General features: G+C 37.9%; 2 protein-coding genes across 2 annotated transcripts; one reads left to right on the top strand and one right to left on the bottom strand.

Moving 5' to 3' along the window:
- Positions 1-510: 510 nt before the first annotated feature.
- On the top strand, positions 511-1458 carry LOC129681972 (olfactory receptor 5B12-like). Its single transcript, XM_055614190.1, has one exon. It carries the CDS (start codon positions 511-513, stop codon positions 1456-1458), a length of 948 nt encoding a protein of 315 aa, XP_055470165.1.
- A 6588-nt stretch (positions 1459-8046) lies between these two features.
- Positions 8047-8991, bottom strand: LOC129681820 (olfactory receptor 5B12-like). The gene has a single exon (XM_055614000.1). It carries the CDS (start codon positions 8989-8991, stop codon positions 8047-8049), a length of 945 nt encoding a protein of 314 aa, XP_055469975.1.
- Positions 8992-16222: the final 7231 nt, after the last annotated feature.

The raw sequence follows: 16222 nt of genomic DNA, 5'->3' as shown, positions 1-16222 counted from the left end.
AAACCATGTCTTCAGCAGCCAATGGATTGCCAATGCCCTACTCTTGGATTTTCCAGCTGTCTGAAGTGTACATGATAAATCTTATACTCTATCTGGTTTATGGTATTTTGTTACAATATGCCGAAGGAATAAAGACATCGGGCTAGTCGGGTTTGAAATAAGGGATGATTTTGTTTTACTAATTTAGAAGGGATTTGGATATATTCTAGTCAGTAATATATCTAATAATGTCATGGTAGATTTTTTTTTCTGGTCAATTCAGTCATCTCTGGAGTTACTAGATTAATATACATTATCTGGAATGTATGATTATACATTATCTGGAATAGAGTATGATCTACCATTAATTCAAACTTTTGCTACCATAGCTTCCTTAGATCAGAATTCTGGAAAAGAACATTTCTACAAGGAAAGAAGGCATGGAGAGAAGGGAGAATGAATCTGCAGTCTCCTCCCCATTCTCATTCTGATCTCTTTTCTCTTTGCTACAGGGAAGCCACACAATCCCCAATGGAGAACAATACAGAGGTGACAGAGTTCATTCTTGCAGGGTTAACTGATGACCCAGAGCTCCAGATACCACTCTTCATCATCTTCTGTCTCATCTATCTCAACACTGTGCTTGGGAACCTGGGAATAGTAGGGTTAATTCTGCTGGACCCACACCTCCACACTCCCATGTACCTTTTTCTCAGTCACCTATCTCTAGTAGACTTTGGTTATTCTTCAGCTGTCACTCCCAAAGTAATGGCAGGACTCCTTTCAACAGACAAAATCATATCCCACAATGCTTGTGGCACCCAATTCTTCTTCTTTGTGAGCTTTATAACTACAGAAAGCTTCCTGCTGGCTGCCATGGCTTATGACCGCTATGCAGCAGTGTGTAAGCCCCTGCATTACACCACCACCATGACCACAAACACATGTGCTTGTCTGACCATAAGTTCCTATGTCTGTGGCTTTCTGAATTCCTCCATCCACACTGGGAACATTTTCAGCCTCTCCTTCTGCAAGGCCAATGTGGTAGACCACTTCTTCTGTGATGCTCCTCCTCTCCTGGCCCTCTCATGCTCAGACACCTCTGTCAGTGAGATGGTGATTTTCTTTGTCGTGGGTTTCAATGATCTCTTCTCTATTGTAGTCATCATGATCTCCTACCTGTTTATATTCATCACTATTCTGAGGATGCACTCCTCTGAAGGACGCCAGAAGGCCTTTTCCACCTGTGGTTCCCACCTCACTGCGGTCTCCATCTTCTATGGGTCAGGCATCTTCGTGTACTTACAGCCCAGCTCCAGCCATACCATGGGCACTGACAAGATGGCGTCTGTGTTCTACAGCATGATCATCCCCATGCTGAACCCTCTGGTCTACAGTCTGAGGAACAAAGAGGTCAAGGGTGCATTCAAAAAGGCTGTGGAGAAAGCAAAATTTTCTATAGCATTCCATTTAAATTAAATTAATTTTTGGTAGGATTCCCATTTTTACTATGTTAATTTAACCAATCCATGAGCATGAGAGATCTTTCTGTTAGAAGAAAAAGTGGGAAAGAACCTTGTACTCATTGGCACAGGAGACAGCTTCCTGGACAGATCACCAAGAGCTCAGGCACTAAGATCAACCATCAATTAATTGGACCCCATGAAACTGAAAAGCGTCTGTAATGCAAAGGACATGGTCAACATAACAAAATGGCAGCCTGCAGACTGGGAAAAGGTCTCCATAAACCCTACATTAGATACAGGGCTAATATCCAGAATATATTAAGAACTCAAAAAATTAAACACCTACAAACAATAATCCAATTAAAAATGGAGTACAGACTAAACAAAGAATTTTCAATGGGGGAATACCAAATGGCGAAGAACCACTTAAAGAAATGTTCAATGTCCTTAGTCATCAGGGAAATGCAAATCAAAATGACTCTGAGATTCCATCTCACACCTATCAGAAGTGACAACACATGCTGGAAAGGATATGGAGAAAGGAGAACCCTCTTCCATTGCTGGTGGGAATGTATACTTGTACAATCACATTGGAAATCAATCTGGCACTTTTTCAGATTGTGGGAAAGCAAGTTATACCTCAAGACCCAGCTGTATCACTCCTGGGTATATATCTGAAAGATGCTCAATCGTATAACAAGGACATTTACTCAACTATGTTCATAGAAGCTGTATTTGTAATAGCCAGAATCTGAAAACAATCCAGATGTCCCTTAATTGAGGAATGAATACAGAAATTGTGGTACATTTACACAATGGAATACTACTCAGCCATTAAAAACAAGGAAATCATGAAATTTGCAGGCAAATGCTGGGAACTAGAAAAGATCATCCTGAGTGAAATAACTCAGAAGCAGAAAGACACTCGGTATATACTCACTTATAAGTGGCTATTAGCCGTATAATAAAGGATAAATATAGTAAAATACTCAGACCTAAAGAAGCTAAACAACAAGGAGAACCCTAGGGAAGATGCTTAAATCTCATTTAGAAGGGAAAACAGGATAGACACTGGAAACAGTAGAAGAGAAGGAACAGGATGGGAGCCTACCACAGGTGTCCTCTAAAAGACTCCACCCAGCAGGAGATCAAAGTAGATGCAGAGACTCACAGCCAAACTTTGGACAGAGCACTGGAAGTCTCATAGAAGGGTGATATAAAAGGACCTGGTGCAACAGGAACCTCACAAGGAGACCAAGAAGGCCAAAAAAAGCTGGGCCTAGGCAGAACTGCAGAGACTGATCATCAACCAAAGACCATGCATAGAGAGGGCCTACACCTCCTGGTGAGATGTAGCCCATTCACAGCTCAGTCTCAATGTGGGATACCTAGAAAGGGGAAAAAGAGACAGTCTCTGACATGAATTTGGTTGCTTGCTCTTTGATCATTTCTCCTTAATGGGGCAACCTAGCCAGCCCACAGAAGAAGAGGATCCAGGCACTCCTGATGGAATCTGAAAGGCTAGGGTCAGACCATAGGGACTTCCCCTATCAGTGGACTATGTTAGAGGGATAAGGGAGAAAGGGGGAAAGGGTGGGGCCACAAAGAGATGAGGGAGGGCAACTACAACTGAGATTCGAAGTATATACTACTACTGCTAAAAGAATCCATCCCTAGACCTAGACAAATTCAATGAATAAACCTATATGGCCTTTCAAAAATATGTTGTATAATAAAAACCTTTTTTAAAATTAAAAGGAATGGCTGGAGTGATGGCTCAGGGGTTGAGAGCACTGGCTGATCTTCCAGAGATCCTGAGTTCAATTCCCAGCACCTACATGAAGCTTACTACTGTCCATAGCTATACTCCATGGGATACCACACCTTCTGGTGAGCAAAACAAGTGTACATGCAGACAAAATATCTATATACTAAATAAATAAATCTGTATAAAAATTAAAAGGAATGAGAAAATGTCCTTGTTATATACTTGAGCACATTTTGGATATATGACTAGGAGTGGTGTAGCTGAATCTTGAGGTAGCACTATTCCTAATTGTCTGAGAAAAATGCCAGATTGATTTCCAAAGTGGTTGTACTAGTTTACATTCCCACCAGCAATGGAGGAGGGTTCCCCTTGTTCCACATCCTCTCCAGCATGTGCTGTCTCTTGAGTTTTTGATCTTAGCCATTCTGATGGGTGTAAGGTAAAATCTCAGGGTCGTTTTGATTTGCATTTCTCTGATGACTAAGGATGTTGAATATTTCTTTTTTATATTTTTGTTTTTTATATTAATTGCACTTTATTCACTTTGTATTCCAGCTGCAGCCCACTCCCTTATTTCCTCCCAAGCCTGTCCTCCTTCTCTCCCTCTTCTCTTTTCCAAGTCCACTGATAGGGGGGTTCTTGTTTTTCTGCCATTCAATATTCCTCTATTGAGAATTCTCTGTTTAGCTCTGTACCCCATTTTTTTTAAAACTGGATTACTTGATTTGTTAACTTCTTGAGTTCTTTATATATTCTGAATACTAGCCCTCTGTCAGTTATAGGGTTGGTGAAGATCCTTTCCCAGTCTGTAGGCTATCATTTTATTCTGATGATGGAGTCAAGGACATTTGCACAACCATGTTTATAGCAGCTTTATTTCTAATAGCCAGAATCAGAAAACAATCCAGATGTCCCTCAGTTGAGGAATGGATACAGAAATTGTGGTACATTTATACAGTGGAATACTACTCACCAATTAAAAACAAGGAAATCATGAATTTTGCAGGCAAATGGCAGGAACTAGAAAAGATAATCCTGAGTGAGGTATCCCAGAAGCAGAAAGACACACATGGTATATACTCACTTATAAGTGGATATTAGGCATATAGTACAGGATAAATATACTAAAATCTGTACACCTAAAGAAGCTAAGCAACAATGAGAACCCTGGGTAAGATAATCAATCCTCAGTCAGAAATGTAAATGGGATGGATGTTGGAAGAGGAAGAAAACAGGGAAAGGGACAGGAGCCTACGACAGAGGGCCTCTGAAAGACTGTACCCATCAGGGTATCAAAGCAGATGCTGAGACTCATAGCCAAACTTTGGACAGAGTGCAGGCAACCTTATGAAAGAAGGGGTAGATAGAAAACCTGGAGGGGACAGTAGCTCCACAAGGAGAGCAACACAACCAAAAAATCTGGGCACAGGGGTCTTTTGTGAGACTGACACTCCACCCAAGACTATTCATGGAGATAACCTAGAACCCCTGCACAGATGTAGCCCATGGTAGCTGTCTTCAAGTAATTACCCTAGTAATGGGAACAGGGACTGTCTCTGACATGAACTCATTGATTAGCTTTTTGATCACCTCCCTGTGTGTGGGGAACAACCTTACCAGGTCACAGAGGAAGACAATGCAGCCAGTCCTGATGAGACCTGATAGGCTAGGGTCAGATGGAAGAGACTAGGACCTCTCCTATTAGTAGACTTGGGGAGGGGCATGGGAGGAGTTGAATGAGGGAGAGTGGGATATGGGGGGGATGACAGAGGGGTTTATAGCTCGGATACAAAGTGAATATACTGTAATTAATAAAAATTAAATAATTTTAAACAAGTAAATAAAATATATAAGTGCCAAAAATACTCAAAAAAATTGAAAAGAATTAAATTGCTGCCTAAAACTTTTCAAATGTGAGAAAATTGAAATAATATGTATTCCAAATTTTAAAATATGACTCAAAATTTTAGAATATTTCTTTACTAATGTATAACAATAATGTTATTGATAACAATAATTTTTTGGTGTTTGATAATTACAATTAAATGTTATATTCTGAAGTATTCAAATATAACTAATTCTGCTCATGTCCATATATTTTGTATATTAACGTTATCAAATAATCATATTGGTTTTATATAATTCTTCACCAATATGCAGGTTTATCTTATAGAACAGCACATCTATAAAGAGATTTACTTAACAATCTTAAACTTCTTTAAGCTGAGAATTCCACAAATGCAGAATATTATTTGATCCAACCCACCCTGATTCCATCCTCTCCAAGTCTTCCCCTACCTTCTTCCCACTTTTTATTTAAATCTCATGAGCCCAACTTCTTAAACCACCTGAGTCAGCTTAGTGCTGGCATGTATGTGTGTGAGTAGGGCACTGTGTACTTGAACATTGGTAGTCTTTCAAGGTTCATATTCTTGATGAAAAGTTACTGTCTCTCCCTGAGCAGTCATAGTGCCAGAAGGGGTGGAATTTCATGATCACCTCCTCTATCCATGCTAGGTTTCTGGTTGGCTTGATCTTGTGCATGCAATCTCATTGCTATGAGTTTATATGTGTATCAGCCCTGTCCTATCAAATAAATACTTTTATTATAGACCTGCACTGCTTCTGGCTCTTATATTCTTCCTACCACTTTTTTGAGATGAACCTTGGGATTTTGGGGCATGACTATGCTATAGATGTCTCACACAGAGCCAAGCATTCCACAGTCTCTTATTTTTTGTGTATTTATTAGTTGTGTCTGAATTAATCATTATCTATTGCAAAAGGAAGTTCTAATGACAATTTAAGTATACACCAATCTTATAAATTAAGAACTTAGTGAAATGATTAATAATATGTCCATTTAGTAGAATAGAATTGGGGTTCCCCTTATGGCTTATGACCTAGTCAGCCATGTTTTCTTGGCCTAGTTAATGGTATCAGACACAATTTATGTCTTGTAAAGCAGGCTTTAAAATCCCCAAAGAAAAAGATTGTTCACTTTTATAGAAGTCATATTGTTATTGCCCCAATGGATCTGTCTTTTCAGCACTGTTATTATTGTAGCTCGGGCTAACAACTTGGAAGATTGTTTAATACTTTTCTACCTTAGTAGCATAAATAGAACTTATGGAAGCTGGGGGTGGAGGGTACCAGCTCGATTTCTCTATGTCATATGACTTAAGTATGGCCTATCTTCAGCAATAGGATGTTAGCGCCAAGTTAGGAAGGTAATCAAGAGTAAGTGTTAGATGGTGATATGTTGGAGAGGGATTGTCTCCTTGTTACAGAGCAACTGCAGTTAAACTCTTTTGAGTTTATACATCATATGCATATGATGTATATTTATATACATATGTGTATGTATATGTATTTTTAGGAGGGCTTTATACTACTTTTATAGTAGTGACATCTATATGACATTTTCAAAAATCTTTAGTGTTAGTTATTTCTCCCCATACTTGTTGATTTTTTTTTATTTTGGTAGTCTGTCTCTCATTCCATTTAACTTTTCCTCTTCCAATATTTTCACCTCTTCAGACTATGTTTATTGTATTCTCCTTCTCTTGAAATAAACTACCACCACCATGGCTCCTTGCTAGTTTCCTTGGCCTTCCAATTTAAGCATACGTATCCATATATTCAAATAATGAATCCATGTATGAAAGACAACAGTTGATGTTTGTGTTTCTGGATCTGGGTTACCTAACTTACAATGATCATTTCTAGCCCTATCATTTATCTGTAAAGTTAATAATTTTATTTTTCTTACACCTGGACAATACCCAATTAGATATATGTTCCGCAGCTGCATTACCCATTCAATAGTTGGTGGGCATCTAACTTGCCTTCATTTCTTAGTATTGAACAGAGTAGCATCAAAAATGGATGAGCAAGCATCTCCATAAGAGAATATAGAGTACTTTGGGAACATGTCAGTACAGGTGCAGCTGGTTCACTTGGTAGATCTATTTGTAGCTTTTGGGGGAACTTTCATAGATTTTCATACTGACCATACCAGTTTGCACTTCCACCAATAGTGAAAATGTGTTTCCTTTTCCCCACGTTCATATCTTCATTTGTCATCTTGTGCTTTTGTTTTTAATCTTAGCCTTTCTGACAGAAATAATATGAAATCTCAAAGTAGTGTCAATTTAAATTTTCCTCATGCTAAGAATTTGAACATTTGAAGAATATTTCATAGAAAATTGTGTCACTTCTTTTGAGAATTCTCTGTTTTGTTCTATGCCATGGTTTTTAGTGGAGTTATTTGTTTTCTTGGTGTTTATTATTATTAGATTTAAATTGTTATTATTATTATTAATTTTGAGTTTGTCTGTGTAGCCTTGGTTTTCCTGGAATTTACTCTGTAGACCAGGATATCCTTAAATAGCTCTGCATATCTCTGCCTCTCAAGTACTGGGATTAAAGGTGTGTGCCACCGCTGCCTGACCTCAGTGTTTCTTATTATTAGACCTTCACATGTTCTAGATACCCACTATGGTCTTTTTTATAGCTGGTAAACATTTTATCCGTGTATTTCTCATTAAACAGGGATGTGTGTGTAGGACATACATTCACCCACGTGTGCATATGAACATGTGACCATATTCATTTGAAAGAATTTTAAATCTGCTATTCTGCCTTGGTGGGTGATTGATTGACTTAAATCCATTCGTTCTAGGGCTGCTACTTTTAAGGTATTTTCATCTTTAAGTTTGACAAATAGCTGCAAATTATATTAATAATTAGGACTATACAGACTGTATAGTCAGTATTTTTCATGTATTGGGAAAGTAAATGAAACTGTCTTATTGTAGATTTGATATGAAACTAAAATATGAATGTTAAAGAAGATTTTACATTTCCTACAACCTTTTTGAATGCACCCTTGACCTCTTTGTTCCTCAGACTGTAGACCAGAGGGTTCAGCATGGGGATGATCATGCTGTAGAACACAGACGCCATCTTGTCAGTGCCCATGGCGTGGCTGGAGCTGGGCTGTAAGTACATAAAGATGACTGTCCCATAAAAGATGGAGACCGCAGTGAGGTGGGAACCACAGGTGGAAAAGGCCTTCTGGCGTCCTTCAGAGGAGTGCATCCTCAGAATAGTGATGAATATAAATAGGTAGGAGATCATGATGACCACAATAGAGAAGAGTGCGTTAAAACCCACGACAAAGAAAATCACCATCTCACTGACAGAGGTGTCTGAGCATGAGAGGGCCAGGAGAGGAGGAGCATCACAGAAGAAGTGGTCTACCACATTGGCCTTGCAGAAGGAGAGGCTGAAAATGTTCCCAGTGTGGATGGAGGAATTCAGAAAGCCACAGACATAGGAACTTATGGTCAGACAAGCACATGTGTTTGTGGTCATGGTGGTGGTGTAATGCAGGGGCTTACACACTGCTGCATAGCGGTCATAAGCCATGGCAGCCAGCAGGAAGCTTTCTGTAGTTATAAAGCTCACAAAGAAGAAGAATTGGGTGCCACAAGCATTGTGGGATATGATTTTGTCTGTTGAAAGGAGTCCTGCCATTACTTTGGGAGTGACAGCTGAAGAATAACCAAAGTCTACTAGAGATAGGTGACTGAGAAAAAGGTACATGGGAGTGTGGAGGTGTGGGTCCAGCAGAATTAACCCTACTATTCCCAGGTTCCCAAGCACAGTGTTGAGATAGATGAGACAGAAGACGATGAAGAGTGGTATCTGGAGCTCTGGGTCATCAGTTAACCCTGCAAGAATGAACTCTGTCACCTCTGTACTGTTCTCCATTGGGGATTATGTGGCTTCCCTGTAACAAAGAGAAAAAAGATCAGAATGAGAATGGAGAGGAGACTGCAGATTCATTCTGCTTGTCCTCTCCTTGCCTTCTTTTAGTTTGGCAATGTTCCCTTCTAGCATTCTGATCTAAGCAGGCCATGTGTAGCAAAACTCAGGTTTAAATTAATGGTAGATCCATACTGTGTTCCAGAAAAGATGATGTATGTCAATCTAGTAACTTCAGAGATGACTGAATTGAGACCAGAAAAAAAAGTTATGTATTAGGCCATCAAATTAATTGCTCTCTAAAAACAGTTCACAGCCTGTATTTGAACTTTTAAAGTAATCACTAATTATTATTTCAATGAACTAGAATAATATAAGGTGTTGATTTAGTCAGGGTTATACCATGTAATACCATGGAGTACATGCATTTTATTCATTTTCTGAGTTTTTGTTGTGTTTTGTTCAGTTTTTAGTTTTTTTTTTTTTTTTTTTTTTTTTTTTTTTTTTTTTTTTTTTTTTTTGGTGTATGGTTAATCAAACAGAGCTTTGAAAATTCTATGCTAAGTTTTTGAGTGTAGATAAAGTCTAAATGCTGCAAACTTATTTGTCTGTAATCTGAGGAGCAGTAGTGTGTCATGAGGCTCCACTCCCTGGTTTACACACGGCTTCTGGCATTCTCTGCATTTCTGTGGTGGAAGAAGTTATCTCTCGGTGGTTTCCTTCTTAAGGAAGCTAACTCCAGCCACACAAGTTCTCTTGTGCTGCATACATACCACCTAATGACTATGCATTTGCATATTATCAATATGGAGGTCAGGACTTCAACATAAGGATTTTGGTAGCACTAAGTGTTCACATCATGTATCTTTTCAGAAGCATTGCAATATCAGTTAATTTTACTCTAATTTTAGTTTATTCCAGCTTTGCCAAGTCATATAAAGAGACTACTCTAAATAAGGGAAGATTTTTAAGGGAATGAACTTAGCCTTAATTGGTCTCATGGTAGAGAAAGATATACAGGACATTCTAGTTACCATGGAGAGAAAAGAGTGACGTACATACTATGAATTATGGAATATACCCAATGAAAGTTCTTTTTCACAATAAACCAGTTTTACTTTCACATCCAGATGTCCTGGATCCCTGGCCCTAATTCATCTCCAGGTCAGAAACATCTGGATGCAAATGCTGGCTACTTTACACAAAGTTCATGAACTTGTTTAGTGGGTATATGACTTGCCTACAATTTTTCCCTTCAATTTTTTATTAAATAAAGTCACAATCCAAACTTGAACTATGTAACTTTTTTGTGCATTGTGATCTAGTCAAGGTGCTTGATATATCTCAATATCAGAAGTCATTAATACAAAAGATGGAGCTTCCAGATGAAGTAAAATTAAAAGTTTTGTGACAAAATTCATGTAATTTGGATTCTTCCTACTTTACTCTCTTTCTATCCTTCATATAGGCTCTTCTTATTTTTCATGCAAGATTTCTCTATTTTTATGTGAATAGCCATCCCAGTTGTGCAAAGTACAAGAATGTTTTCACATTTTAGCCATCACAGTTATAAATTTACATATATAGATTCTTGGTGGAATATAAAATTATAAAGCAGATTATAAAATGTGAATAATATATGCATCCGATAAATGCTTTTATTTTTGTAAGATTTAAAGTATAGGAGAGCTTTCATTTTCTCTCATTATCTTTTTATTCTTAGAACACAAGAAACCTTGGATAAGATAAAACACAAAATAAGTAAAACTGTAAAGTGAGTGGACCTGGAAAGAATTATCCCAAGTGAGGAAACTCACACGTATAAAGATAAACATCATATTTTCTGACGTTAATTTTGAATATATGCAGACGTTAATTTTGAATATTTATAAATGTGTGAGTTTTAAAACTTACTGTCACTGATGTTATGAACTGCATAAGAAAATGAAAAAGCCTGATTAAATCATGCCTGTTGTGGATCTCTAATCATTTATAGATCAAGAATGTTTACAAATAAAGTTTGGATTTGCTCTTTTTTTTTTTTTTTTTGTAAATGTCTTTTACCTAAATATTTGTGAAATTTAAAGTGGAACCCTGAGAATTGATTTTGTGGCTAAAAGCACTAGCTGTTCTTGTTGAAAATGTGGGCTCAGTTCCTAGAACTCACACAATGGTTCATGATGACACTTAACTGAAGTACTTAGGTAGTTCGTACAACTATTCATTTTTTTTTTTTAAAATGAGTTTTATGTATCTTCTGTGAGCAGCAGCATCTATCTGGAATTATTTGAGTTTTATAAAAAGAGTCTGATATAAAATAGGATTCAAAGAAATGTATGCAGATCATTGGGATGTTTTAAATGCAACTCAGAGCAACTGATCTGTCTTTCTGAGTCTCAGTTGTATAAAAACAGTTGCATCTTCAAATGATTGGAGTGCCCCACTCTGTAGTCTTTGGATAACTGTTTTTTTTTTTTTTTAAAGAGAAACAAACAAGATATATAAGGTCCTAGGTGCTGTTCATTCCTTCATTCTCTTACTAAGCACTGTGTCTGTCTTGGGCACTAGAATTTGGCTGATTTTTTTGGTTTCCAGCAATGTACATAACACATTTTCTAATGTTGGTGTTTTCAGACTGAAGCGAACATTGATACTAATAGATATTGAGCTATATTCATAGTTTTCATTTATTATTCTTTATTCTTATTTTTGTTTTATTATTTTCTTACAACTGTGACACAGTGATTTAATATTGCTCAGTCCATGTAATGGTTAATAATCCTTGTTTCTAATACCAGGTAAGACTCTATGGATGAAAATAGAACATAAGTTTAGACCTTTTTATATCATAGTCATAACTTATATACTTCTGTAACTATTTTGAGTGTTTTATAACTTAAGTTTGATATAGTCTCATTTATTAATATCCATTCTTCCTTTAAAATATTACTAATATTTTCCTGATTATAATAACATTTTACAATTATACCCTCATTTGATCTTCTCATCAACTCTGGGATTAGTTAAGATAACACATATTATCATTTTCTCCAAAAGAGCCAACCAAGATTGTAGTAGTTCAAATATCTGTTTTAAATCAATCAAATTTATTTTTTAGCAAAGCAATGACCCATGGCCTATTAACTGTCTTACATCATATGATAAAGACTAATGTTATTTGTTTTTTTTGCATTATCACCACTATATTTGGTCAGAGAGCTTCAGTCTGACTCTGATAGAAAGTATAGCAATACATAAACTATTTCAGTTTGAGCACTCAGTGAACCAGGGGGAAGACAGATGAACTCACATGATAAACTCTCTTGGTTACTTCTGTCCTCAAGTTCATGAGGGTTTCGGGTGTGATCCAGAGGCTTACCTCCTTTCCTGAGCAATACAGCATGCAAACTTAGACCTCCATACATACTGAGGGCTCAATTCACCATTCAGCTCTTGAAAGTAAGAAAATATCTTTATTTTGAGACTCGTAGTGTTAGTCATGGATGTTAAATTTCTCCAAATGAGAAAAAATTAATATACTTGCTTTGGTCTCCTCTAACACATTCTCTAATCTTACATTTCCTGGTCTTCCTTCTTAGGTAAATTATCTGAGTTTTAGAGAAATTATGAAATTTAAAAATTTCATAATATATTCACCCATAAAAAGAAATATTAGACAAATAACCCCAATGACATCTGCACTGAAGGGTGCCTAGTGTGACAAAAAAGTAAATATCATTTTCCAATCTTGGTAATATGTGATTGCTGTTTTATCCAAATGAATAATACCACTGTTATTTTCCCCCCAGGGAACATGATTTTACTAACATGGCATTTGGGAAGAAATTAAAGGTTGGTTCTAGGAATTAATAACACTCACATCAATAACAAATGTAAAAGAGGCCCTTGTTTTCAGCTACTTCCTTTAGTGAGAGGCCAATCTGGAGATATCACATGTTAAAAAGTAGCAACCAGTAGAGAGTTCTATAGTCCTGAAGCTCTCCTAGGAAAAAAATATCCCAAGAGGACTTCCACAAATCCCTATCTCATGTAACTGTGGAGTAGGCGATTAAAGATTCTGTGAGAATCCAACTCTGCTTATCAGTGGATATCATGAGATTATTTTCTTTAATAGTTTAAATAATTCTGTTGGTAATGAAAGAATTACAGGATTTCAATTTGACATTCAGGTTAAGGGATAGGAATTTATATTTTGTGTATATAATACACGTATGCTTCCCTTAATTGGCCTTATTTAACTTTTGTGAAGAAATGACAATGTAATCAATCATTTTTGAATCTTCTTGAGTTTGAACTACAATCCTGAGATCTACTAACAAAAATAAATTAGTAAGACGTACTTAGAAAAGTAAGAAATTTTCTTTGCATTTGTGGTACTCAATTAAATGGTTATAATTAGCATGAAACAAATAAACAACATAAGAAGCACACAATTGTGTGTACAGAAAAATACACAGCAATACTAAATTAGAATAAAAACAGTACATAAAAAAAAAAGAGAAAAGAGGAATTTTACTTTATATCAGTTTGTCAGAATACTTTCTGAGGAAAGTGAACATTTCATTCATCCCTAAACATGATAGAGGATAAGCATGAGCATGCCTGTGGCAAACAAAAATGAAGACTTCAATTCACATTGTAAAACAAGCCATGCCGCTAAGGCATCAACAAAGAGTCATCGGTGGTAGTTTCTATTGCGGTACCCTCCTCAAACCCACAAACACTATGAATTTTGATTGGTGGTTGTTTTCTTTTTTTTTTTTTAATTTTATTTTTCTTTTTAGTTACATTTTGTTAACTCTGTGTCCCAGCTGTATCCCGCTCCCTCATTCCCTCCCCAACCCCACACTCCCTCCCTGGTCTCCTCCCTGCCCCTTTCCAAGTCCCCTGATAGGGGAGGACCTCCTCCCCTTTCATCTGACCCTGTTTTATCAGGTATCTTTAGGGCTGGCTGCAAAGTCCTCCTCTGTGGCCTAACAGACTGCTCCTCCCCTGGGGGGGGGGTGTCAAACAGCCTGCCCTTGAGATCCTGTTAGAAATAGTCCGTGTTCCCCTTACTTTGGAAAATTACTTGGTTACTGAGCTACCACAGGCCACATCCGAGCAGAAGTTCCAGGTTATATCCATAGATGGTCCTTGGTTGAGTGTCAGTCTCAGAAAAGACCCTGTGCCCAGATATATTTGGTCCTTGTAGAGCTCCTATTCTTTCCATATCATACTAACTTCCCTTCTTTTATATGATTCCCTGCACTCTGCCGAGGGTTTGGTTATGAGTCTTAGTGTCTGCTTTGAAACACTGCTAGGTAGAGTCTTTCAGATGCCTTTTGTGGTAGACTCCTGTCATAAGTTCAATGCACATCCCATTTGTCTTTCTAAATGAGGATTAATCACCTTCGCCTGTGTCCACTTTCTTGATTATCTTCTTTAGGTGTGTAGGTGGTTGTTTTCTAAAATGGTCTCTGACTGTTGCAAAGAGAAATTTCTTTGATGAGAGGTGGAGACTACACTTATCTGTGGGTTTAAGGACAGATATTTAGATTGTGTATGGAATCATCATGGTTTAGTAAAGTGGTGGTTGCAGATCTTGTCTGTAAGCATAGTAGAGTATCATTAATAGTGAGGGGTGGGCTCTCTCCCATAGGGTCGGTTTCAAGCTGGGCTATTCATTGTTTGCCATTCCCTTAACTCTGCTCCATCTTTGTTCCTACACTTCCTACACCCGAAAGACAAATTTTGGGTTGAAGGTTTTATGGGTTGGTTTGTGTCCCACCCCCTCCTCTGGAAGTTCTACCTGGCTGTAGGAGATGAGACTTCAGGCTCCTTAACCCTTGCTGCTAGGAGTATCAGCTTGGGTCACCCCCATAGACTCCCAGGAGCCTCCCCTGTCCCAGAGATGGTCCCCTACTGATTTCCATTCTGTCTCCCAGTTTATCCTCACATCCCGCCTCACCCTCTCTACACCTGATCCCCACTTCAGTTACTCTAACCCCCTCCCCTCCCACCCACTTCCCTCTCTCCATCTACTTCAGATATCTATTTTATTTCCCCTTCTAGGTGAGATTCAAGCATCCTCCCTCCGGTCCTCCTTAGTTTCTTTAGTCTATGGATTGTAGCATGGTTATTTGTGCTTTGTGGGTCATATCCACTTATACGTGAGTCTTTCTGAGTCCGAGTTACCTCACTCAGGATAATCTTTTCAAGTTGCATCCATTTTCCTGCCAATTGAATGATGTCTTTGTTTTTAATAACTGAGTAACTGTGTAGATGCATCACATTTTCTTTATCTGTTCTTCAGTGGAAGGACATCTGAGTTGTTTCCAGATAACCAGTTAATAAATGGGACCTCATAAAACTGAAAAGCCTCTGCAAGACAAAGAACACTGTCAATAGGACAAAAAGGCAGCCCACAGAATGGAAAAGAAATCTTCATCAATCCTACAACTAACAGAAGGATGATATCCAAAATATATAAAGAACTCAGGAGATTAAACACAACAAACCAAATAACCCAGTTTGAAAAATGGGGTATAAAGCTAAACAGAGAGTTCTCAACAAAGGAATTTCTAAAGAACAAGAAGCACTTACAGAAATGCTCAACATCCTAGTCATCAGAAAAATGTAAATCAAAATGAGTCTGAGATTCCATCTTACACCCCTCAGAACGACTAAGATCAAAAATTCAAGTTGGCACATGCTGCCAAGAATGTGGAGGAAGGGGAGCACTCCTCCATTGCTGGTGGGAGTGCAAACTTGTACAACCACTGTGGAAGTCAATCTGGAGGTTTCTTAAAAATTGGGACTAGATCTACTTCAAAACCCACTGTTGGGTTTGTACCCAAAAGATGATCCACCATTCCACAATGACACTTGTTTAACTATGTTCATAGTCTTTTGATTTGATTTTATTTTTATTTTTTCTTTTATATTAGTTTTTATTTTTGTAATATTAATCACAGGTTATTTACTTCGTATCCCAGCTGTAACTCCCTCCCTCATTCCTTCCTAATGCCACCCTCTCTCCCTCATCTCCTCCCTGTCTCTTTCCGCTGCTAGGGGAGGTCCTCCTCCCCTTCCATCTGACCCTAGTTTATCAGGTATCTTCAGGACTGGCCGCAATGTCCTCCTCTGTGGCCTCGAAAGGCTGTTCCTCCCTCAGGAGGTGAGTGGTCTAAGAGTCAGCCATTGAGTTCACGTCAGAAATAGTCCCTGTTCCCCT

The sequence above is a fragment of the Psammomys obesus genome, unplaced genomic scaffold (genome assembly GCF_907164565.1).
Source record: "Psammomys obesus unplaced genomic scaffold, mPsaObe1.curated_primary_1811, whole genome shotgun sequence".
In the NCBI taxonomy this organism is placed as follows: Eukaryota; Metazoa; Chordata; class Mammalia; order Rodentia; family Muridae; genus Psammomys; species Psammomys obesus.
Note: the sequence above shows the minus strand (reverse complement) of the source record. Positions and strands in the feature narration are given on the sequence as shown.

Bases quoted from the DNA above. Each gene is read 5' to 3' on its own strand.
- LOC129681972 (XM_055614190.1), top strand. From the start codon at position 511: ATGGAGAACAATACAGAGGTGACAGAGTTCATTCTTGCAGGGTTAACT.
- LOC129681820 (XM_055614000.1), bottom strand. From the start codon at position 8,991: ATGGAGAACAGTACAGAGGTGACAGAGTTCATTCTTGCAGGGTTAACT.